The sequence below is a fragment of the Cherax quadricarinatus genome, chromosome 32 (assembly GCF_038502225.1).
Source record: "Cherax quadricarinatus isolate ZL_2023a chromosome 32, ASM3850222v1, whole genome shotgun sequence".
Classification (NCBI taxonomy): domain Eukaryota; kingdom Metazoa; phylum Arthropoda; class Malacostraca; order Decapoda; family Parastacidae; genus Cherax; species Cherax quadricarinatus.
Genome location: NC_091323.1, coordinates 25,253,423 through 25,277,810, shown reverse-complemented (window position 1 = coordinate 25,277,810; position 24,388 = coordinate 25,253,423). Strand labels below are relative to the sequence as shown.

At 39.6% G+C, this 24,388-nt stretch overlaps 1 protein-coding gene across 4 annotated transcripts in view; it reads left to right on the top strand.

Annotated features, from left to right (window-relative positions):
* LOC128690283 (potassium voltage-gated channel subfamily KQT member 1) overlaps positions 1 to 24,388 on the top strand; it is an 840,902-nt gene that overhangs the window by 297,689 nt on the left and 518,825 nt on the right. For all 4 annotated transcript variants that reach the window (XR_011392684.1, XM_070090551.1, XM_070090547.1 and 1 more), the window contains exon 2: positions 20,595 to 20,786. Coding sequence is in view for 3 of the 4 variants with exons in the window: in XM_070090551.1 (XP_069946652.1) it covers positions 20,653 to 20,786 (134 nt within the window). In the remaining variant the exon portion in view is untranslated. The remainder of the gene's footprint in view (positions 1 to 20,594; positions 20,787 to 24,388) is intronic.

Sequence of the window (24,388 nt, the reverse complement as noted above, 5' to 3'; positions counted from 1 at the left end):
GCCAACCAAGATGAGTCAAGTACACACGGTAGTGCCAGCCAAGATGAGTCAAGTACACACGGTAGTGCCAGCCAAGATGAGTCAAGTACACACGGTAGTGCCAACCAAGACGAGTCAAGTACACACGGTAGTGCCAGCCAAGATGAGTACACACGGTAGTGCCAACCAAGACGAATCAAGTACACACGGTAGTGCCAACCAAGACGAGTCACGTACACACGGTAGTGCCAACCAAGACGAGTCACGTACACACAGATTTTGCCAACCAAGACGAAAGTACACATAAGCCAAGATGAGTCAAGTTAGTGCCAACCAAATGAGTTACACACTTGCACAAACGAGTCAAGTACACACGGTAGTGCCAGCCAAGATGAGTAAGTACACACGGTAGTGCCAACCAAGATGAGTCAAGTACACACGGTAGTGCCAAGTAAACGGTAGTGCCAGCCAAGATGAGTCAAGTACACAGTAGTGCCAACCAAGATGAGTAGTACACACGGTAGTGCCAACCAAGATGAGTCAAGCGGTAGTGGGAGTACACACGGTTGCCAACCAAGATGAGTCAAGCGTGCCAACCAAGATGAGTCAAGTACACACGGTAGTGCCAACCAAGACGAGTCAAGTACACACGGTAGTGCCAGCCAAGATGAGTCAAGTACACACGGTAGTGCCAACCAAGATGAGTCAAGTACACACGGTAGTGCCAACCAAGATGAGTCAAGTACACACGGTAGTGCCAGCCAAGATGAGTCAAGTACACACGGTAGTGCCAACCAAGATGAGTCAAGTACACACGGTAGTGCCAACCAAGATGAGTCAAGTACACACGGTAGTGCCAACCAAGACGAGTCAAGTACAAGCGGTAGTGCCAACCAAGACGAGTCACGTACACACGGTAGTGCCAACCAAGACGAGTCACGTACACACGGTAGTGCCAACCAAGATGAATCAAGTACACACGGTAGTGCCAACCAAGACGAGTCAAGTACACACGGTAGTGCCAACCAAGACGAGTCAAGTACACACGGTAGTGCCAACCAAGACGAGTCAAGTACACACGGTAGTGCCAACCAAGACGAGTCAAGTACACACGGTAGTGCCAACCAAGACGAGTCACGTACACACGGTAGTGCCAACCAAGACGAGTCACGTACACACAGATTTTGAAATACATAAGCAAATATTTATAAATTCTTGCACAAAGGAGAGTCTGTAAGTTATAAAAAGAGCTGCCAGAAATGTGCTGCAGAGATGTGTAAAATTAGTGGTGCGTGGGAGCCTTGACCTGTGCGTGGGAGCCTTGACCTGTGCGTGGGAGCCTTGACCTGTGCGTGGGAGCCTTGACCTGTGCGTGCGCATTGTTCACAGTGTATGTTATGGCCAGCCACCGTTGTCACTAGGGGATAGCAATGTCTCGTTAGCAAATCACACTTTGAATACTGTAGTAACCCACAACTGTGAAATTTAATATGTGTAACTAGAAAGATTGATAAAGTATATTGTGACTTCAGAAATTTAAACTTACTCATAAATTTCCGAACTGCACTAATAAAAGCAAAATAAGAACTTAGACAAAAGAAATGGGAACAGTTTTATTAAGGGGTTAAACAGCTCCACCTCTCTCAGTGTAGCCTGGAAAGGTATAAATAAAAGAACTCGAAAAAGAGTGGTAATATTTCCCATCCTTACGTAAAATGATTTATTTCATGAGTAATGTTGATGCGAGTGATTGCACTTTCAGTGAGTTTGAGTTAGACAGTGTATTAATAAAGGTCGACCAACAGCCCTAGGTGAGAATGATATAACTTTGAATATCCTCCTGACTTCAAGGCTGAAAACCCTTTTTACCACTGTATAATCTCTCTTACACTGAGGATATCCTCCCTAATTCTTGGACACATAGTCTCTCTGTACCTATTCCTAAGCCGCGACATCCTATACATTTAGATCAATCTCAGGTCTAGTTCTCTGTAAAACATTTGGAAGAATGATACTAATAGCTTATTCTCAAGACACCAACCATCGCCTTCTCTGTGCTTTTATGAAAGAGAAAAGTATATATATGTGCACAATTGTATCAACAATTTTCTCACTATATGCTATTTTACAACATTTCTTGCTATCTCCTAACACTCTAATATTGCTCCTTGCCTATCCCCTTACCCAGCTACCCATGTTCCTTGCCTATCTCTCTCTTACTTCACCATTGCTCTTTGCCTAACACCTCTCTTCTTCCTCCCACCATCTCTCTCTCTTCTCTTTCCTGACCTGGGTTTTATACACAAAGAACAGTGTTAGGGAGGTTGTCGTCGTGTTACTGACTATCTTTGTGCACACCTCGCCTCAGGCGCCTCCAATTTACCTGATTGCTATAAACGCCTGTGTTCTGAAGCGACCTGGGAAAGGCATGCATAGTGAGGTGTTGGTAGGTTAGGCATAGATAGTGCAAAAGTCTTGGTAGAGTAACAATGGATAGAGAAAAAGACATGTACAGTTCAGGACATTTATTAGAGGAAACGATTCGCCACTCGTGGCGAAACGTTTCCTTTAATAAATGTCCTGAACTGTACATAAGTGTCTTTTTCCACATCTTGTTGGTATCACCACACAAATTTTCAAGAATGGACAGATTAGGAGTGCTGGTACGATTAATAAAGATAACAGAGAAGTGTGGGAGGAGAGGGAGGATAGGTGAAGGTGTTTCGGAGGATAGAAAGGATACAAGAAGCAGTTAACCAGTTAACGTACCGTACAGGACTGTCAGACAATACAAAATACGACGAATAACTTTTGAAAGACCTTCATGTCTGGAGACTCACATTAGGAGATCACACTTTTGAAAAAATGAGGTGAGGGGTACATGGGGAGGGTGGGTAGTTTTGTGGAGGAATAATAATAATAATAATAATAATAATAATAATAAGAATAATAATATCTTTATTTCAACAAGTACATGCACAAGGTATACAGGCCTAGCTGACATCAGTAACATACTGCTATATAGAAAGCCGCTTGTTATGCTGAGCATTTCCCGCTAATTAGGTCAGTTTTGTCCCAGGATGCGACCCACACCAGTCGACTAACACCCAGGTACCCATTTGAAACTGATGGGTGAACAGGGACAGGGACAGCAGGTGTCCTATGGAAACACGTTCCTAATGTTTTCGAGCCGTACCGGAGGAGATTCCAACCCCGGACCTCAGATAGTACGGGCGAGTCGTGCTGTTGAGTTTATTAGTCAGGAAAATCCATGACACGTTGTCGTATGATGGACCTGTTCTGTGGTGTGGGTGTTGTGTAAGAGGCGCGGCAGCACTGTGGTGTTGCGACACCTGAAGACGGGACAACCAAGGTCACTATTGTGAACCACGACATTGTTTGTTGTTGGTTTAGCAGAACTGGATACAGCAGTAATGTGCTTGTATTCCGTATAGGAACAAAAGCTTGCTCTGTTGCCTTGTATTATATTGATAGAGGGAGTGACCTATCATACTCTACCATCCAACGCGCTCGCTCTCTCTCTCTCTCATTTACACAGGGTTTGACAAGGTTAAGGATCCCTTGCTTTATTGACAAGCTATTTACAGGTTAAGGATTCCTAACTTTATTGGCAAGCTAAGAGCTTGCTCTCTCTCTCTCTCTCTCTCTCTCTTTATCTCTCAGTATAAAAAACTTACAGAAAGATTTTACTAATCCTTCAGTTGTGATACAGGCTCTTGTCTTCCTGAAGTAGCTTCATAGTGGCAGTGATAACTGCAAGTTAACACTGGTCATGTGACCATGCACTCTTGTGCATGATGAGGGTGGGTGGGTAAAAGCCAGAAGGTGGGTAAGAACGAAGTGGTGGGCGGGTACGAGCGAGAGGGTAGGTGGGTGGGTGGGTTCGAGTGAGAGAGGGTGGGTGGGTGTTATGGGTCAATTTACCCAGGAGTCAACAGTCTGTGAAGACGCTATGAGTGTTATCAACTAAATAATTGTCAATCTGTACTCACCTAGTTGACGTTGCAGGGGTCGAGTCCGAGCTCCTGGCCCTGTGTGTGTGTGTGTGTGTGTGTGTGTGTGTGTGTGTGTGTGTGTGTGTATATATATGTGTGTGTGTGTGTGTGTGTGTATGTGTATGTGTGTGTATGTCAGTTTGTCCTTTTGTCTGTCTATCTGTCTGTCTGTCTGTCTGTCTGTCTCTCTCTCTCTCTCTCTCTCTCTCTCTCTCTCTCTATATATATATATATATATATATATATATATATATATATATATAAAATTATGAACCTGGTTAAGCTCCTTAGACTAGGGATATAAACCTGAGATTCAAGGAACAAGGTGATCTGGTCATCAACATGATTAAATTCCTTCGACCAGTGATGCAAACTTTTCGCCATAGTAGTTCGCTTTTTTATCCGCATAATTCTCTCTCTCTCTCTCTCTCTCTCTCTCTCTCTCTCTCTCTCTCTCTCTCTCTCTCTCCCTCTCCCTCCCCCTCTCTCTCTCGCATTTCATCTTTTTACCTCTTCCATTTTTCTTCTACATCCCTCCTGTCTTCCTCTCCCTATCTAGACATCTCTTCTCTCCAACTTTTCTGTCCTCTGTTACTCCCAACCTTCATTTCATCCCTCCCTCTCTCCCTCCCCCTCCCTCCCTCCCTACCCCCTCCCCCTCCCTCCTTCCCCTTCCTACCCCTTCCTCCTTCAACGATCTCTTAACAGAAAAACTTCTCGCGTGGAATAAAGAGACTTTGTGTGACTTTAATTGACGGTGGTCAGATGTCTTTTCTTCCTGAGAAGCGTATTTCCCAGACAACGTTCAGGTTACCCCCACGTGTCCTGGGGCTCGGCCCATCCCGGAAGATCCTTGCTCTGGTACTTTATATTAAGAGCGTGGAAAACCAACGTTGTCGTTGCGTCAAAACGTCAGTTTTCCAGCGTGTATAGATTTAAATGCGGCATCTAAATCGTTCAATTTCTTGTTACATCGAGAGAGTATACTCGCATGGGCAGCATTTTTGCTTTTGTGTTTAAAGAACATTAAGAAAGGAGGAACACTGCAGCAGGCCTACTGGCACATCCTATGTTGTTGTTGTCCTGTTAACCCGATGAAAGTGAAAATAGAGTATATAGATAAATCAGTGTAAATGCATACAGTAAAAAACCAACACTGTTTAATGTGAGGACATGTAAGAGACACTGAAGACTAGTATATTGGTAAACAAACACATCCTACCAAGTGCGTATATACTTAAAAGTGTATATCTCAGTGTATATACACTGAACGTTAACTATAATTCCTGTTTACGGATTAGCTAGTTAATTGGGCTTAAAGCCTATCGGTTACCCGAGGGTCATTAATTTAGGCGTCATGTCAGCTTTTCACAATCAGTGAAGAAGAGGCTTTAAATTCTGAAGTAGGAATTACAGTAAACTATCAGTATACATACTCTGAGAGACATACACCTCTCAGTGTATATATTATTGTATTTGAACACTTCTCAAGTGTATATATCCTTTTATTTATACACCTCAGTGTATATATTCTTGTATATATGCGCCTCTCAGTGTATATATCCTTGTATTTACACACCTATAGTGTATATATTCTTGTATTTTCGAGATTAAAGTATCCATGACTCCTGATGCAGTTGGTAAACAATGACACCATAACGCAGACACACAACCTTTATGATCAACTTTCACCAGAGCTGCTTCATACCTCACAGTTACCACTTTCTTCTACAGTCTCCAGTTTTTAACCACGTGTGACTGTCCCTCGGCTTAAATTCCGGCGAAGTTATTAGAGAATAGCTTTTATGATAGAAACATTATCCGATTCCTATTTAATAAATTTCCAAAGTCTTATCCACATTTATTAAAATAATAAAAGGCAAAACGTCTGGAGCTGGGCCTCAGGAAGACTACCAGCACATGTTTCTTCAGTTTAAAAAGGCTTTAGCAGTTGTATTTATTTTTTGGGGAGAGAATTAAAGCAATGTGCACTTTCATTTTCCTGGATGAAGCTTAAGAACCTCACGAGGACTCCAGCAACACCTCTTTATATCCATGTTTATGTCTGTATTCCTCCTCTAATTCTCTCTCTCTCTCTCTCTCTCTCTCTCTCTCTCTCTCTCTCTCTCTCAAACGGACACTATAAAGACGTGAATGCATCTCTCAGCTTGTCCCATTTCCTGGCGTCCACCTCAAACTTTCTCCCATGCCAAGAGGAATAATTTTTATAGTGGACATTTTATGTTGTTGTGTGTCTGTGTAATGTGTGTGTTTCTCCTTCCTTAGCACTTCCACACTAGAACGAAGTTCTTCCTTAGCTAGCACTTCCACACTAGAACGAAGTTCTTCCTTAGCTAGCACTTCCACACTAGAACGAAGTTCTTCCTTAGCTAGCACTTCCACACTAGAACATAGTCATACCTTAGCTAGCACTTCCACACTAGAACACAGTTCTTCCTTAGCTAGCACTTCCACACTAGAACGAAGTTCTTCCTTAGCTAGCACTTCCACACTAGAACGAAGTTCTTCCTTAGCTAGCACTTCCACACTAGAACATAGTTCTTCCTTAGCTAGCACTTCCACACTAGAACATAGTTCTTCTTTAGCTAGCACTTCCACACTAGAACGAAATTCTTCCTTAGCTAGCACTTCCACACTAGAACATAGTCATACTTTAGCTAGCACTTTCACACTAGAACATAGTCATACCTTAGCTAGCACTTCCACACTAGAACATAGTCATACCTTAGCTAGCACTTCCACACTAGAACCAAGTCATACCTTAGCTAGCACTTCCAAACTAGAACGAAGTCCTACCTTAGCTAGCACTTCCACACTAGAACGAAATCATCAAAGTGTCTCACTAACTAATAAAAGCATTTAGCTCCTGCTTCGTTAGATTGCACTGTAAGTGGTCTTGCAATCCTGGTTACTGTGATCTTGTTAAAGTAGTTATTGTGTTCTTGCTAAAGTATTTGTTGTAGTCTTCTTACTCTAGTCAATGTTATCTTGTTACAGTAGTCACTGTCATCTTGTTACAGTAGTCACTGTAGTCTGGTTACTGTAGTCTGGTTGCAGTAGTCACTGTAGTCTGGTTACAGTAATATTTGTAGTCTGGTTACAATAGTCACTGTAGTCTGGTTACAGTAGTTACTGTAGTCTGGTTACAGTAGTCTCTGCCATGAGTACAAAATTCCGCCCGTTCCGTGGTTTGTTGTGTTTGTCTTGCTGAGTGAAGTTTGGTAACACTGGTCATTGCACTGTAGTTATTGGTTATTGCAATGTAATCAGGCGTAAGCGCAGTGTTACCACGGACTGCCAGATATATTGCTACTAAATGCAATTTTGCGGGACATACATTTCTAATATTAAATGGCACTGGAAATCCATGGCACCCAGAGCTTTGTGTTGTGGCACTGAGCTGTGCTCACTGCCAGCCTGGTATACTGACACCGAGAGCCTGGCATAATGGCACTCTCATCCTATCGTAAACCATTTTGCTGTATAAGATTACAATGCACATGCCAGAGAGTAAGGTTATTAATTCTTACTAAATCGCTAATTGCATTTATCGTTAAGAAATACTAAACGCTTTTTTCTCCACGGACTCAATTACAAATTGCAGATTGGATGAGTTAAATCCCATAGTTTAAGCGTATTAAGGAGATATATGTGAATATTTTAAGGAATGTTTCAATTTGGAGAGACGATTGAAGTTTAATTATCTTCGTGTCAGGAAATGGTTTAGCACAGAGGGGGAGAGCTGGACTAATGGATGAGTGGACTGGTTCAGGAGTTGATGCCTCCATGTGATGACTACGGCAGAGTGAAATAACGACGCAAGTTGCAGAATAACTTTTGTTGGGGTAATGTTTCACTTTGTGTAGACATTTATCGTCATGACATGGCATGACTTGATAAAGGTCATGAGCGGTTTGTTGTCCCAAGACAAACGTGTTCTGCAGCGTGTCATGTTGTCGGGAGTGTGTTATATCCAGCCTGTTTACCATCTGCGCTGATCCACTCTCTGACCTGCCCTCAAACCCTGTCTTATTTGAAAAAAAACAGACTACCTTTCCTGACAACTCTTAAACGAGAAACACACCCGTGACCTGTTCAGAAACGAGAAACTCCTTTCCTGACACGTGATGAAACGAGAAACCCCTTTCCTGACACGTGATGAAACGAGAAACCCCTTTCCTGACACGTGATGAAACGAGAAACCCCTTTCCTGACACGTGATGAAACGAGAAACCCCTTTCCTGACCCGTTCTGAAACTCGAAAGACCACTCTGACCTGTTCGGAAAACGAAAAAGACTTGCGATCTGCCCTGTAGCGAGAAAGACCTTCATGACCGCAGTGGAAACAAATCACAACTTCCCGGAAGTGCGTATGAATTAGCTTGGAAAATAATTATATTAACTCTGCGGCATACAAATCGTCAGCTTTGATTTTGACCTTCAAAGGCCCAACTCCATGTACAAACCTTACTGATGTAGTTTTTTTTCCTCTCCAAGTTGTGGTTGAAAATAATGGAAAGTTATTGGCGGTATATTTCAGTGTATTGTAAATATGTATACGTTTATTTTTTTTTATCTCTGTTAGATTGAAATTTACTACATGGAGTACATAGGCGGACTTCGGTATGCAAATCGGAACAAATTGATGGATTAGATGAAAATCCTGGTAGTGCAGGGGTAGTGGTGTGGTGTAGCCACCTGGTGGACCCAGGTTCAAGTCCACATGATGACTTTAAACAAGTTGTTACATTCACAATAATATCAAATCATGACTCGTAACTAACGTTCACACAGTCTGACTAATGATCAATTTCGCATTCTCTCCACCGCCTGTCAACAGCATATCAAGCAACACTTGTGTAATGTCTCATTATTGAGAAAGTGAGAAGCGAATGTGACATATTCTCACCTACAGCAGCACAGCGTTGTTACTCAATTTCTCTGGTTCCATTTTTTTTTTTCTGAGGGTAAATTGTAATAGGAAGTAGCAGGTGGTGACAAGTGGATTTGTCTGTCTTGCTGTTTGGAAAACTTTTATAGTTCTTCCATTTGATCCATTTCATAGTGTCATTGCCCGTGATGTTCACACTGTTGATCTGTCTTATTTCTGGTAATGCATTCTTCTGCAGTGATGCCAACATGTCAGCAGTAGCAGCACTTATTGAGGAAGAGCTGCATATCGGTAAAGTTACGCAACATTGTGATCTGCTGCTATCATAAATAGTAGACGGAGAGTAACTTGTCGCCACTGGGGTTCTTGAGATAGGTGTCATTCAGTCTTCTAGAATACCTAGAAATACAGGTAGTTACAATTACAATACTTGGGATGTGTTAACAAGCCTGTGAAAGATAGGCATACTCGGGATATTGTAGTCAAGGCTTACCTAAAATATTTGGTGATAAGGAATGTTGAAAACTTCAAGGAATATTAAGAATTTTTTAGTGATAGGGAATGTTTAATATTTCTGTTGGCAATATTCAGGAGATTTTGTGATATAGGATATTAAGGAGAATTTTTGTAAATTTTTTTGAAGAAAATATCCTGGATATAATCTGGATACTTGAAGAACAGTAGTATCAGGTGACAACCAGACACACATTTGGTTCTTAAATTTTAATACAAAGTTTCACATGACACCTGAGAGTTGTAGTGTAATAACCACCTACTTAACATGATTCCACAATGACACTAGACCAGATGATGGTGATTAGATGCGTTTTTGGCCTGACTATCACTTGTCCATATTATTGTGTAACCGACCGAGTTGGATCATGTGTGAAGTCATATCTAGGCCTTATAAGTCTTCTGTTCTCATGAATTTCACTTTTTCACTGGGGTTATTTTGCTTGCATATATATATATATATATATATATATATATATATATATATATATATATATATATATATATATACGTGTATGTATATATGTATGTCGTGCCGAATAGGTAAAATTGGTCATTTAGCAAGAACTCATTTAAATTTAAATTCTTTTTTTAAATTTTCTCTTATACGTTTAAAGATATATTTTTTTCATTTATGTTAATGTGAAAATTAATAATTTTGCACCAAAAGAATCTTAGAAAACTTACCTAATCTTATTATAACAAGCGCAATTTAATTTAGCCTAATCCAACTAAAAATATTTTAGATAATTTTACAATAATTTAATAATAAACAAACATAATGAAATATATTTTTTCGTTAAGTTCAGAATGTTTTTTTGCGAAATTATTGCATACACAAATTTTCATTTGCCTTATTCGGCAAGAAGAGCGTTGCTATTTAAGCCAAAATCTCAAGTTTTACCTATTCGTCACGACATTATATATATGTTTGCCATATTATGTCACATTATTCTATGATAGAATACCATTGGTATACAAATTTTCAACCCTATTTAAAAAGTCTGAAAAGAATTTCAAGGTGAGAAAACTGTGTGTTATGTGTGTCTGTGTGAGTGTATGTCAGTAACAGATTCTTCCTCACTTTCTGCTAGCTATTTTTAAATGGATTACTAGAGATACGCTTTAGTTGTCATATAATTAACTAACATCAGAATAGTTGCAACGTGTTCGCAGTTAGTATTATTTGGTCTACAGAGGATGAGAGAGAAACTCAGTGGCCTGAATCATCCTACTCGGGTCTCCCTGCAACACCTCTTCTCTCCAAACTTTGTAAGGTTCTCAAGGTTTCTTTTTTAACTCTTTGTATTCAGACTTTGAGAGCTGTCAGCCTCGAAAAAGAGATAATTATTTTTCCAGCCGATAATCTTCACCGGCACGGCACAGATTGACCTTAATTAAAGGAATGGAGGAAGTATTTCACTGTCGTAACAGTAGATGTTACAGGAATACCACCAGTTGTACTTGATAGATGCTCAAGTATTTGACTGTCATAACAGTAGATGTTACAGTAATACCACCAGTTGTACATGATAGATGCTCAAGTATTTGACTGTCGTAACAGTAGATGTTACAGGAATACCACCAGTTGTACATGATAGATGATCAAGTATTTGACTGTCGTAACAGTAGATGTTACAGGAATACCACCAGTTGTACATGATAGATGCTCAAGTATTTGACTGTCGTAACAGTAGATGTTACAGGAATACCACCAGTTGTACATGATAGATGATCAAGTATTTGACTGTCGTAACAGTAGATGTTACAGGAATACCACCAGTTGTACATGATAGATGATCAAGTATTTGACTGTCGTAACAGTAGATGTTACAGGAATACCACCAGTTGTACATGATAGATGCTCAAGTATTTGACTGTCGTAACAGTAGATGTTACAGGAATACCACCAGTTGTACATGATAGATGATCAAGTATTTGACTGTCGTAACAGTAGATGTTACAGGAATACCACCAGTTGTACATGATAGATGATCAAGTATTTGACTGTCGTAACAGTAGATGTTACAGGAATACCACCAGTTGTACATGATAGATGCTCAAGTATTTGACTGTCGTAACAGTAGTTGTTACAGGAATACCACCAGTTGTACATGATAGATGATCAAGTATTTGACTGTCGTAACAGTAGTTGTTACAGGAATACCACCAGTTGTACATGATAGATGATCAAGTATTTGACTGTCGTAACAGTAGATGTTACAGGAATACCACCAGTTGTACATGATAGATGATCAAGTATTTGACTGTCGTAACAGTAGTTGTTACAGGAATACCACCAGTTGTACATGATAGATGATCAAGTATTTGACTGTCGTAACAGTAGTTGTTACAGGAATACCACCAGTTGTACATGATAGATGATCAAGTATTTGACTGTCGTAACAGTAGTTGTTACAGGAATACCACCAGTTGTACATGATAGATGATCAAGTATTTGACTGTCGTAACAGTAGTTGTTACAGGAATACCACCAGTTGTACATGATAGATGATCAAGTATTTGACTGTCGTAACAGTAGATGTTACAGGAATACCACCAGTTGTACATGATAGATGATCAAGTATTTGACTGTCGTAACAGTAGATGTTACAGGAATACCACCAGTTGTACATGATAGATGATCAAGTATTTGACTGTCGTAACAGTAGTTGTTACAGGAATACCACCAGTTGTACATGATAGATGATCAAGTATTTGACTGTCGTAACAGTAGATGTTACAGGAATACCACCAGTTGTACATGATAGATGATCAAGTATTTGACTGTCGTAACAGTAGATGTTACAGGAATACCACCAGTTGTACATGATAGATGATCAAGTATTTGACTGTCGTAACAGTAGATGTTACAGGAATACCACCAGTTGTACATGATAGATGCTCAAGTATTTGACTGTCGTAACAGTAGATGTTACAGGAATACCACCAGTTGTACATGATAGATGATCAAGTATTTGACTGTCGTAACAGTAGTTGTTACAGGAATACCACCAGTTGTACATGATAGATGCTCAAGTATTTGACTGTCGTAACAGTAGTTGTTACAGGAATACCACCAGTTGTACATGATAGATGATCAAGTATTTGACTGTCGTAACAGTAGTTGTTACAGGAATACCACCAGTTGTACATGATAGATGATCAAGTATTTGACTGTCGTAACAGTAGATGTTACAGGAATACCACCAGTTGTACATGATAGATGATCAAGTATTTGACTGTCGTAACAGTAGTTGTTACAGGAATACCACCAGTTGTACATGATAGATGCTCAAGTATTTGACTGTCGTAACAGTAGTTGTTACAGGAATACCACCAGTTGTACATGATAGATGATCAAGTATTTGACTGTCGTAACAGTAGATGTTACAGGAATACCACCAGTTGTACATGATAGATGATCAAGTATTTGACTGTCGTAACAGTAGATGTTACAGGAATACCACCAGTTGTACATGATAGATGATCAAGTATTTGACTGTCGTAACAGTAGTTGTTACAGGAATACCACCAGTTGTACATGATAGATGATCAAGTATTTGACTGTCGTAACAGTAGATGTTACAGGAATACCACCAGTTGTACATGATAGATGATCAAGTATTTGACTGTCGTAACAGTAGATGTTACAGGAATACCACCAGTTGTACATGATAGATGATCAAGTATTTGACTGTCGTAACAGTAGTTGTTACAGGAATACCACCAGTTGTACATGATAGATGATCAAGTATTTGACTGTCGTAACAGTAGATGTTACAGGAATACCACCAGTTGTACATGATAGATGATCAAGTATTTGACTGTCGTAACAGTAGATGTTACAGGAATACCACCAGTTGTACATGATAGATGATCAAGTATTTGACTGTCGTAACAGTAGATGTTACAGGAATACCACCAGTTGTACATGATAGATGCTCAAGTATTTGACTGTCGTAACAGTAGATGTTACAGGAATACCACCAGTTGTACATGATAGATGATCAAGTATTTGACTGTCGTAACAGTAGTTGTTACAGGAATACCACCAGTTGTACATGATAGATGCTCAAGTATTTGACTGTCGTAACAGTAGTTGTTACAGGAATACCACCAGTTGTACATGATAGATGATCAAGTATTTGACTGTCGTAACAGTAGTTGTTACAGGAATACCACCAGTTGTACATGATAGATGCTCAAGTATTTGACTGTCGTAACAGTAGTTGTTACAGGAATACCACCAGTTGTACATGATAGATGATCAAGTATTTGACTGTCGTAACAGTAGATGTTACAGGAATACCACCAGTTGTACATGATAGATGATCAAGTATTTGACTGTCGTAACAGTAGATGTTACAGGAATACCACCAGTTGTACATGATAGATGATCAAGTATTTGACTGTCGTAACAGTAGTTGTTACAGGAATACCACCAGTTGTACATGATAGATGATCAAGTATTTGACTGTCGTAACAGTAGATGTTACAGGAATACCACCAGTTGTACATGATAGATGATCAAGTATTTGACTGTCGTAACAGTAGATGTTACAGGAATACCACCAGTTGTACATGATAGATGATCAAGTATTTGACTGTCGTAACAGTAGTTGTTACAGGAATACCACCAGTTGTACATGATAGATGATCAAGTATTTGACTGTCGTAACAGTAGATGTTACAGGAATACCACCAGTTGTACATGATAGATGATCAAGTATTTGACTGTCGTAACAGTAGTTGTTACAGGAATACCACCAGTTGTACATGATAGATGCTCAAGTATTTGACTGTCGTAACAGTAGTTGTTACAGGAATACCACCAGTTGTACATGATAGATGATCAAGTATTTGACTGTCGTAACAGTAGATGTTACAGGAATACCACCAGTTGTACATGATAGATGATCAAGTATTTGACTGTCGTAACAGTAGATGTTACAGGAATACCACCAGTTGTACATGATAGATGATCAAGTATTTGACTGTCGTAACAGTAGATGTTACAGGAATACCACCAGTTGTACATGATAGATGATCAAGTATTTGACTGTCGTAACAGTAGATGTTACAGGAATACCACCAGTTGTACATGATAGATGATCAAGTATTTGACTGTCGTAACAGTAGATGTTACAGGAATACCACCAGTTGTACATGATAGATGATCAAGTATTTGACTGTCGTAACAGTAGTTGTTACAGGAATACCACCAGTTGTACATGATAGATGATCAAGTATTTGACTGTCGTAACAGTAGATGTTACAGGAATACCACCAGTTGTACATGATAGATGATCAAGTATTTGACTGTCGTAACAGTAGATGTTACAGGAATACCACCAGTTGTACATGATAGATGATCAAGTATTTGACTGTCGTAACAGTAGATGTTACAGGAATACCACCAGTTGTACATGATAGATGATCAAGTATTTGACTGTCGTAACAGTAGATGTTACAGGAATACCACCAGTTGTACATGATAGATGATCAAGTATTTGACTGTCGTAACAGTAGTTGTTACAGGAATACCACCAGTTGTACATGATAGATGATCAAGTATTTGACTGTCGTAACAGTAGTTGTTACAGGAATACCACCAGTTGTACATGATAGATGATCAAGTATTTGACTGTCGTAACAGTAGATGTTACAGGAATACCACCAGTTGTACATGATAGATGATCAAGTATTTGACTGTCGTAACAGTAGATGTTACAGGAATACCACCAGTTGTACATGATAGATGATCAAGTATTTGACTGTCGTAACAGTAGATGTTACAGGAATACCACCAGTTGTACATGATAGATGATCAAGTATTTGACTGTCGTAACAGTAGATGTTACAGGAATACCACCAGTTGTACATGATAGATGATCAAGTATTTGACTGTCGTAACAGTAGATGTTACAGGAATACCACCAGTTGTACATGATAGATGATCAAGTATTTGACTGTCGTAACAGTAGATGTTACAGGAATACCACCAGTTGTACATGATAGATGATCAAGTATTTGACTGTCGTAACAGTAGATGTTACAGGAATACCACCAGTTGTACATGATAGATGATCAAGTATTTGACTGTCGTAACAGTAGATGTTACAGGAATACCACCAGTTGTACATGATAGATGCTCAAGTATTTGACTGTCGTAACAGTAGTTGTTACAGGAATACCACCAGTTGTACATGATAGATGATCAAGTATTTGACTGTCGTAACAGTAGATGTTACAGGAATACCACCAGTTGTACATGATAGATGATCAAGTATTTGACTGTCGTAACAGTAGATGTTACAGGAATACCACCAGTTGTACATGATAGATGATCAAGTATTTGACTGTCGTAACAGTAGATGTTACAGGAATACCACCAGTTGTACATGATAGATGATCAAGTATTTGACTGTCGTAACAGTAGATGTTACAGGAATACCACCAGTTGTACATGATAGATGATCAAGTATTTGACTGTCGTAACAGTAGATGTTACAGGAATACCACCAGTTGTACATGATAGATGATCAAGTATTTGACTGTCGTAACAGTAGATGTTACAGGAATACCACCAGTTGTACATGATAGATGATCAAGTATTTGACTGTCGTAACAGTAGATGTTACAGGAATACCACCAGTTGTACATGATAGATGATCAAGTATTTGACTGTCGTAACAGTAGTTGTTACAGGAATACCACCAGTTGTACATGATAGATGCTCAAGTATTTGACTGTCGTAACAGTAGTTGTTACAGGAATACCACCAGTTGTACATGATAGATGCTCAAGTATTTGACTGTCATAACAGTAGATGTTACAGGAATACCACCAGTTGTACATGATAGATGCTCAAGTATTTGACTGTCGTAACAGTAGTTGTTACAGGAATACCACCAGTTGTACATGATAGATGCTCAAGTATTTGACTGTCGTAACAGTAGTTGTTACAGGAATACCACCAGTTGTACATGATAGATGCTCAAGTATTTGACTGTCATAACAGTAGATGTTACAGGAATACCACCAGTTGTACATGATAGATGCTCAAGTATTTGACTGTCGTAACAGTAGTTGTTACAGGAATACCACCAGTTGTACATGATAGATGCTCAAGTATTTGACTGTCGTAACAGTAGTTGTTACAGGAATACCACCAGTTGTACATGATAGATGCTCAAGTATTTGACTGTCGTAACAGTAGATGTTACAGGAATACCACCAGTTGTACATGATAGATGCTCAAGTATTTGACTGTCATAACAGTAGATGTTACAGGAATACCACCAGTTGTACATGATAGATGCTCAAGTATTTGACTGTCGTAACAGTAGTTGTTACAGGAATACCACCAGTTGTACATGATAGATGCTCAAGTATTTGACTGTCGTAACAGTAGTTGTTACAGGAATACCACCAGTTGTACATGATAGATGCTCAAGTATTTGACTGTCATAACAGTAGATGTTACAGGAATACCACCAGTTGTACATGATAGATGATCAAGTATTTGACTGTCGTAACAGTAGTTGTTACAGGAATACCACCAGTTGTACATGATAGATGATCAAGTATTTGACTGTCGTAACAGTAGTTGTTACAGGAATACCACCAGTTGTACATGATAGATGATCAAGTATTTGACTGTCGTAACAGTAGATGTTACAGGAATACCACCAGTTGTATATGATAGATGCTCAAGTATTTGACTGTCGTAACAGTAGTTGTTACAGGAATACCACCAGTTGTACATGATAGATGATCAAGTATTTGACTGTCGTAACAGTAGTTGTTACAGGAATACCACCAGTTGTACATGATAGATGATCAAGTATTTGACTGTCGTAACAGTAGATGTTACAGGAATACCACCAGTTGTACATGATAGATGCTCAAGTATTTGACTGTCGTAACAGTAGTTGTTACAGGAATACCACCAGTTGTACATGATAGATGTTCAAGTATTTGACTGTCGTAACAGTAGTTGTTACAGGAATACCACCAGTTGTACATGATAGATGCTCAAGTATTTGACTGTCGTAACAGTAGTTGTTACAGGAATACCACCAGTTGTACATGATAGATGATCAAGTATTTGACTGTCGTAACAGTAGATGTTACAGGAATACCACCAGTTGTACATGATAGATGCTCAAGTATTTGACTGTCATAACAGTAGATGTTACAGGAATACCACCAGTTGTACATGATAGATGATCAAGTATTTGACTGTCATAACAGTAGATATTACAGGAATACCACCAGTTGTACATGATAGATGATCAAGTATTTGACTGTCGTAACAGTAGATGTTACAGGAATACCACCAGTTGTACATGATAGATGATCAAGTATTTGACTGTCGTAACAGTAGATGTTACAGGAATACCACCAGTTGTACATGATAGATGCTCAAGTATTTGACTGTCGTAACAGTAGATGTTACAGGAATACCACCAGTTGTACATGATAGATGATCAAGTATTTGACTGTCGTAACAGTAGATGTTACAGGAATACCACCAGTTGTACATGATAGATGATCAAGTATTTGACTGTCGTAACAGTAGATGTTACAGGAATACCACCAGTTGTACATGATAGATGATCAAGTATTTGACTGTCGTAACAGTAGTTGTTACAGGAATACCACCAGTTGTACATGATAGATGCTCAAGTATTTGACTGTCGTAACAGTAGTTGTTACAGGAATACCACCAGTTGTACATGATAGATGATCAAGTATTTGACTGTCGTAACAGTAGATGTTACAGGAATACCACCAGTTGTACATGATAGATGATCAAGTATTTGACTGTCGTAACAGTAGATGTTACAGGAATACCACCAGTTGTACATGATAGATGATCAAGTATTTGACTGTCGTAACAGTAGATGTTACAGGAATACCACCAGTTGTACATGATAGATGATCAAGTATTTGACTGTCGTAACAGTAGATGTTACAGGAATACCACCAGTTGTACATGATAGATGATCAAGTATTTGACTGTCGTAACAGTAGATGTTACAGGAATACCACCAGTTGTACATGATAGATGCTCAAGTATTTGACTGTCGTAACAGTAGATGTTACAGGAATACCACCAGTTGTACATGATAGATGATCAAGTATTTGACTGTCGTAACAGTAGATGTTACAGGAATACCACCAGTTGTACATGATAGATGATCAAGTATTTGACTGTCGTAACAGTAGATGTTACAGGAATACCACCAGTTGTACATGATAGATGATCAAGTATTTGACTGTCGTAACAGTAGATGTTACAGGAATACCACCAGTTGTACATGATAGATGATCAAGTATTTGACTGTCGTAACAGTAGATGTTACAGGAATACCACCAGTTGTACATGATAGATGATCAAGTATTTGACTGTCGTAACAGTAGATGTTACAGGAATACCACCAGTTGTACATGATAGATGATCAAGTATTTGACTGTCGTAACAGTAGATGTTACAGGAATACCACCAGTTGTACATGATAGATGATCAAGTAGTGAAACCTTGTCTGAATCAAATTTCCAAATACCAGTTTTATAGTTTTACTATCTACAAATGTATATGGTTATTTTCTGGAATAGGACCTCACACACACACACACATACACACACACACACACACACACACACACACACACACACACACACACACACATATATATATATACATATATATATACATACATATATATATATATATATATATATATATATATATATATATATATATATATATATATATATATATATATATATATATATATATACACACGTGTGTATATTTTTTTTATTCAATAGTTTGCATGCGCCTTTGGAGTTTATTGGAGCAGATATGTTTCTCCTGGCAAATAAAACTTAGCGACTCACTAACGAGGAGCCATCAAAGCATATTTCTCTTTCAGTTAAATTTTTTTCTTGTTACCCACTTGCTTCACACTCTATCTCCTTTCTGTGTCTCACGTGATGGATCTGGAGGATTTACAGTACTGTATGAGTGATGAAATTTTTTGGGTTGCATGTTTAAAACTATACTGATGATGTGACACATTTAGAAATCTTAAATTATTATTATTATTATTATTATTTTGTTTTCTTTATTGTCCGGATGTATAGTATTTGTCAGTAGTTCTTCGTTGTTTATTGCTTTTCTCCTTTTACTCCTTTCCTCTTAACTTATCGTTCCTCCCTCCTTGATTAATCTCCATCACCCTACCTCATTTCCTTCAGTTTATGCTCTCCTTCGCTCATTCTCTGCCTGACTCATTCCCTCTGTTTCTGACTCCCTGCTCTCCTCCCTTCTCTCATCCCGTCTAATTCACTCCCTTCTTGTCTGACTAAATACCTACCTTTTTATTATTCCTACTATGATTCCCTACCCCCTTTATTGATCACTACCTCCTCTTATAAATCCCTCCCTTTCCGACTCTTACTCCCTACCTCTTTCCCTTGCTGCCTTCCTCTTTCACTTCGTCTTGCCTAAACAATTACGCAGCTTTGTCTAGAATAGTTGCATGTAAATAATTAGTCTGGCTTACACAGCTGCTGGCATTAATTGTCTTTCATTAGAGGCCTGCCACTTGTGCTCCTGCTTCCTGATTCTCTAGAAATGTTGTCTTCTGCAGGATAATTGCCTCTTGCCTTCACTCCCTTTCTCACCAGCAACTAATAATATGTTTTAATTGATTAATAAAGGGGCAGAGTAGAAGTAAAGATAAGTGCTTTACATAGGCCTCTAGGCACGATTAGTGGACAGTGGATCGAGCCTCCATCACTCCCAGCGTTGAATGTCCCACACACGCCTCAGTGTGAATCGGAAATATAAACTACAAATTGGTTTATTCGTGTCATTAGTAACTTACTTTTATTATATAGGAAAATTGATTTAATCTATGATATATTAGGGTGCTGAGATAGAAGTTATAGATATGTATATTTAAGCTAAAAATTGATATATGTCAGAAAATGCTTCAAATCTCACTGAATAGGCGAAATATAAAATAAAATCACATTTTAGCATATTTTTTAAAAAAATTTTTAATATTTTACAATTTTTTTAAATATGAAAAGTCCATTAAAATCAGTATTTTTATAGTACCCATGCTAACTGTGTGTTGTTGTTGTGTCCTCAGCGGTCATGACTTCCGTCGGTTAGGTCGTGTGGGCGGGTCTCGTCTGCATCACCCCAGGATGAGCCTTCTGGGCAAACCAATCAACTACAAGACCTCGCGCAGGGACGTCAGGTACAGACGGACGCAGGCACGGGTCTACAACTTCCTGGAGAGACCCAGAGGCATCAGGGCTGTCATCTACCACCTGGCAGTGTGAGTACCACCTCAATTACTTTCTCTTAACTATTGCTGCTCCCAAAGCATAGTGCCTCTTCCTTTTAGTTAAGGGCGCAGTTTTTTTGATTGAAACCACATTGCATAATAAACACCATTTTTTAATATTTTGTAATGTAAATACAGTCATACTCCGCCCTACGTCATTAAATGGTTCCAAGAGCCGTGACGTAACCTGATTTTTGACGTAAACCGGACATAATGTCTTAAAATGACGACAGACACCGTAAATAACTCGCGAAAAAATAAAACTATTGCTAAACCTTAAAGAACACTAAAAACACTTTTTTAGTTATATTTTTTAAAGATAATTAACACACTTAAAAAATTATGACGTAGGTGACATTACTGAATGACGTAAAGTCGGACGTAATGACGTTCGCTGAACTGAAATTTACTCTAGAAAAGTGGCGTAAAGACGAAGTTGACGTAGACCGAAGTGACGTAAAGCGGCGTATGACTGTACACCGAAAAAAAAAATCATAGAATAAATCCAGTCGCTTTCATATATGTCAGATTTTATTATTTTTCATTTGGTTGTGACTCACGTCATTTCTTGTTTATGGAGTTTATTATTACACTGAACTATGGTCCCAGGCCATACTGTCAAGAAACACTGGTCCCAGGCCATACTGTCAAGAAACACTGGTCCCAGGCCATACTGTCAAGAAACACTGGTCCCAGGCCATACTGTCAAGAAACACTGGTCCCAGGCCATACTGTCAAGAAACACTATGGTCCCAGGCCACACTGTCAAGAAACACTGGTCCCAGGCCATACTGTCAAGAAACACTATGGTCCCAGGCCATGCTGTCATAAAACGCTACATATGGTCCCAGGCCATGCTGTCATAAGACACTACATATGGTCCCAGGCCATGCTGTCAAGAAACACTATGGTCCCAGGCTATGCTGTCATAAGACACTACATATGGTCCCAGGCCATGCTGTCAAGAAACACTATGGTCCCAGGCCATGCTGTCATAAAACACTACATATGGTTCCAGGCCATGCTGTCATAAGACACTACATATGGTCCCAGGCCATGCTGTCATAAGACACTACATATGGTCCCAGGCCATGCTGTCATAAGACACTACATATGGTCCTAGACCATGCTGTCATAAAACACTACATATGGTCCCAGGCCATGCTGTCATAAGACACTACATATGGTCCCAGGCCATGCTGTCATAAGACACTACATATGGTCCTAGGACATGCTGCCATAAGACACTACATATGGTCCCAGACCATGCTGTCATAAGACACTACATATGGTCCTAGGCCATGCTGTCATAAGACACTACATATGGTCCCAGGCCATGCTGTCATAAGACACTACATATGGTCCCAGGCCATGCTGTCATAAGAAACTACATATGGTTCTAGGCCATGCTGTCAAGAAACACTATGGTCCCAGGCCATACTGTCAAGAAACACTATGGTCCCAGGCCATGCTGTCATAAGACGCTACATATGGTCCCAGGCCATGCTGTCATAAGACACTACATATGGTTCTAGGCCATGCTGTCAAGAAACACTATGGTCCCAGACCATGCTGTCATAACACACTACATATGGTCCCAGGCCATGCTGTCATAAGACACTACATATGGTCCCAGGCCATGCTGTCATAACACACTACATATGGTCCCAGGCCATGCTGTCATAAGACACTACATATGGTCCCAGGCCATGCTGTCATAAGACACTACATATGGTCCCAGGCCATGCTGTCATAAGACACTACATATGGTCCCAGGCCATGCTGTCATAAGACACTACATATGGTTCTAGGCCATGCTGTCAAGAAACACTATGGTCCCAGACCATGCTGTCATAAGACACTACATATGGTCCCAGGCCATGCTGTCATAAGACACTACATATGGTCCCAGGCCATGCTGTCATAACACACTACATATGGTCCCAGGCCATGCTGTCATAAGACACTACATATGGTCCCAGGCCATGCTGTCATAAGACACTACATATGGTCCCAGGCCATGCTGTCATAAGACACTACATATGGTCCCAGGCCATGCTGTCATAAGACACTACATATGGTCCCAGGCCATGCTGTCATAAGACACTACATATGGTCCCAGGCCATGCTGTCATAAGACACTACATATGGTCCCAGGCCATGCTGTCATAAGACAGTACATATGGTTCTAGGCCATGCTGTCAAGAAACACTATGGTCCCAGACCATGCTGTCATAAGACACTACATATGGTCCCAGGCCATGCTGTCATAAGACACTACATATGGTCCCAGGCCATGCTGTCATATGGTAATGCTGTCACACTACATATGGTCCCAGGCCATGCTGTCATAAGACACTACATATGGTCCCAGGCCATGCTGTCATAAGACACTACATATGGTCCCAGGCCATGCTGTCATAAGACACTACATATGGTCCCAGGCCATGCTGTCATAAGACACTACATATGGTCCCAGGCCATGCTGTCATAAGACACTACATATGGTCCCAGGCCATGCTGTCATAAGACACTACATATGGTTCTAGGCCATGCTGTCAAGAAACACTATGGTCCCAGACAATGCTGTCATAAGACACTACATATGGTCCCAGGCCATGCTGTCATAAGACACTACATATGGTCCCAGGCCATGCTGTCATAACACACTACATATGGTCCCAGGCCATGCTGTCATAAGACACTACATATGGTCCCAGGCCATGCTGTCATAAGACACTACATATGGTCCCAGGCCATGCTGTCATAAGACACTACATATGGTCCCAGGCCATGCTGTCATAAGACTCTACATATGGTCCCAGGCCATGCTGTCATAAGACTCTACATATGGTCCCAGTCACTCGTGAAACAAGTGCAAATTGTGATTGATATATTATGCAATTAAGATTTCCTGCCACCTGTCAGTCAGTCAGTCAGTCAGTCAAGCTGACAGATAACATTTTGTAAGCAAGGTAAGTTTCTTCTCTAATATAAGTTTTTTAAACATCATTCATGTCAGCTGTAAATTTTAAATTTATTTTGCTCATCAGGCAAGAATTGTTCTGTACAGAGTACATTGTAGCATCATGTATACAGAGTACATTGTAGCATCATGTATACAAGTACATTGTAGCATCATGTATACAGAGTACATTGTAGCATCATGTATACAGAGTACATTGTAGCATCATGTATACAGAATACATTGTAGCATCATGTATACAGAGTACATTGTAGCATCATGTATACAGAGTACATTGTAGCATCATGTATACAGAGTACATTGTAGCATCATGTATACAGAGTACATTGTAGCATCATGTATACAGAGTACATTGTAGCATCATGTATACAGAGTACATTGTAGCATCATGTATACAGAGTACATTGTAGCATCATGTATACAGAGTACATTGTAGCATCATGTATACAGAGTACATTGTAGCATCATGTATACAGAGTACATTGTAGCATCATGTATACAGAGTACATTGTAGCATCATGTATACAGAGTACATTGTAGCATCATGTATACAGAGTACATTGTAGCATCATGTATACAGAGTACATTGTAGCATCATGTATACAGA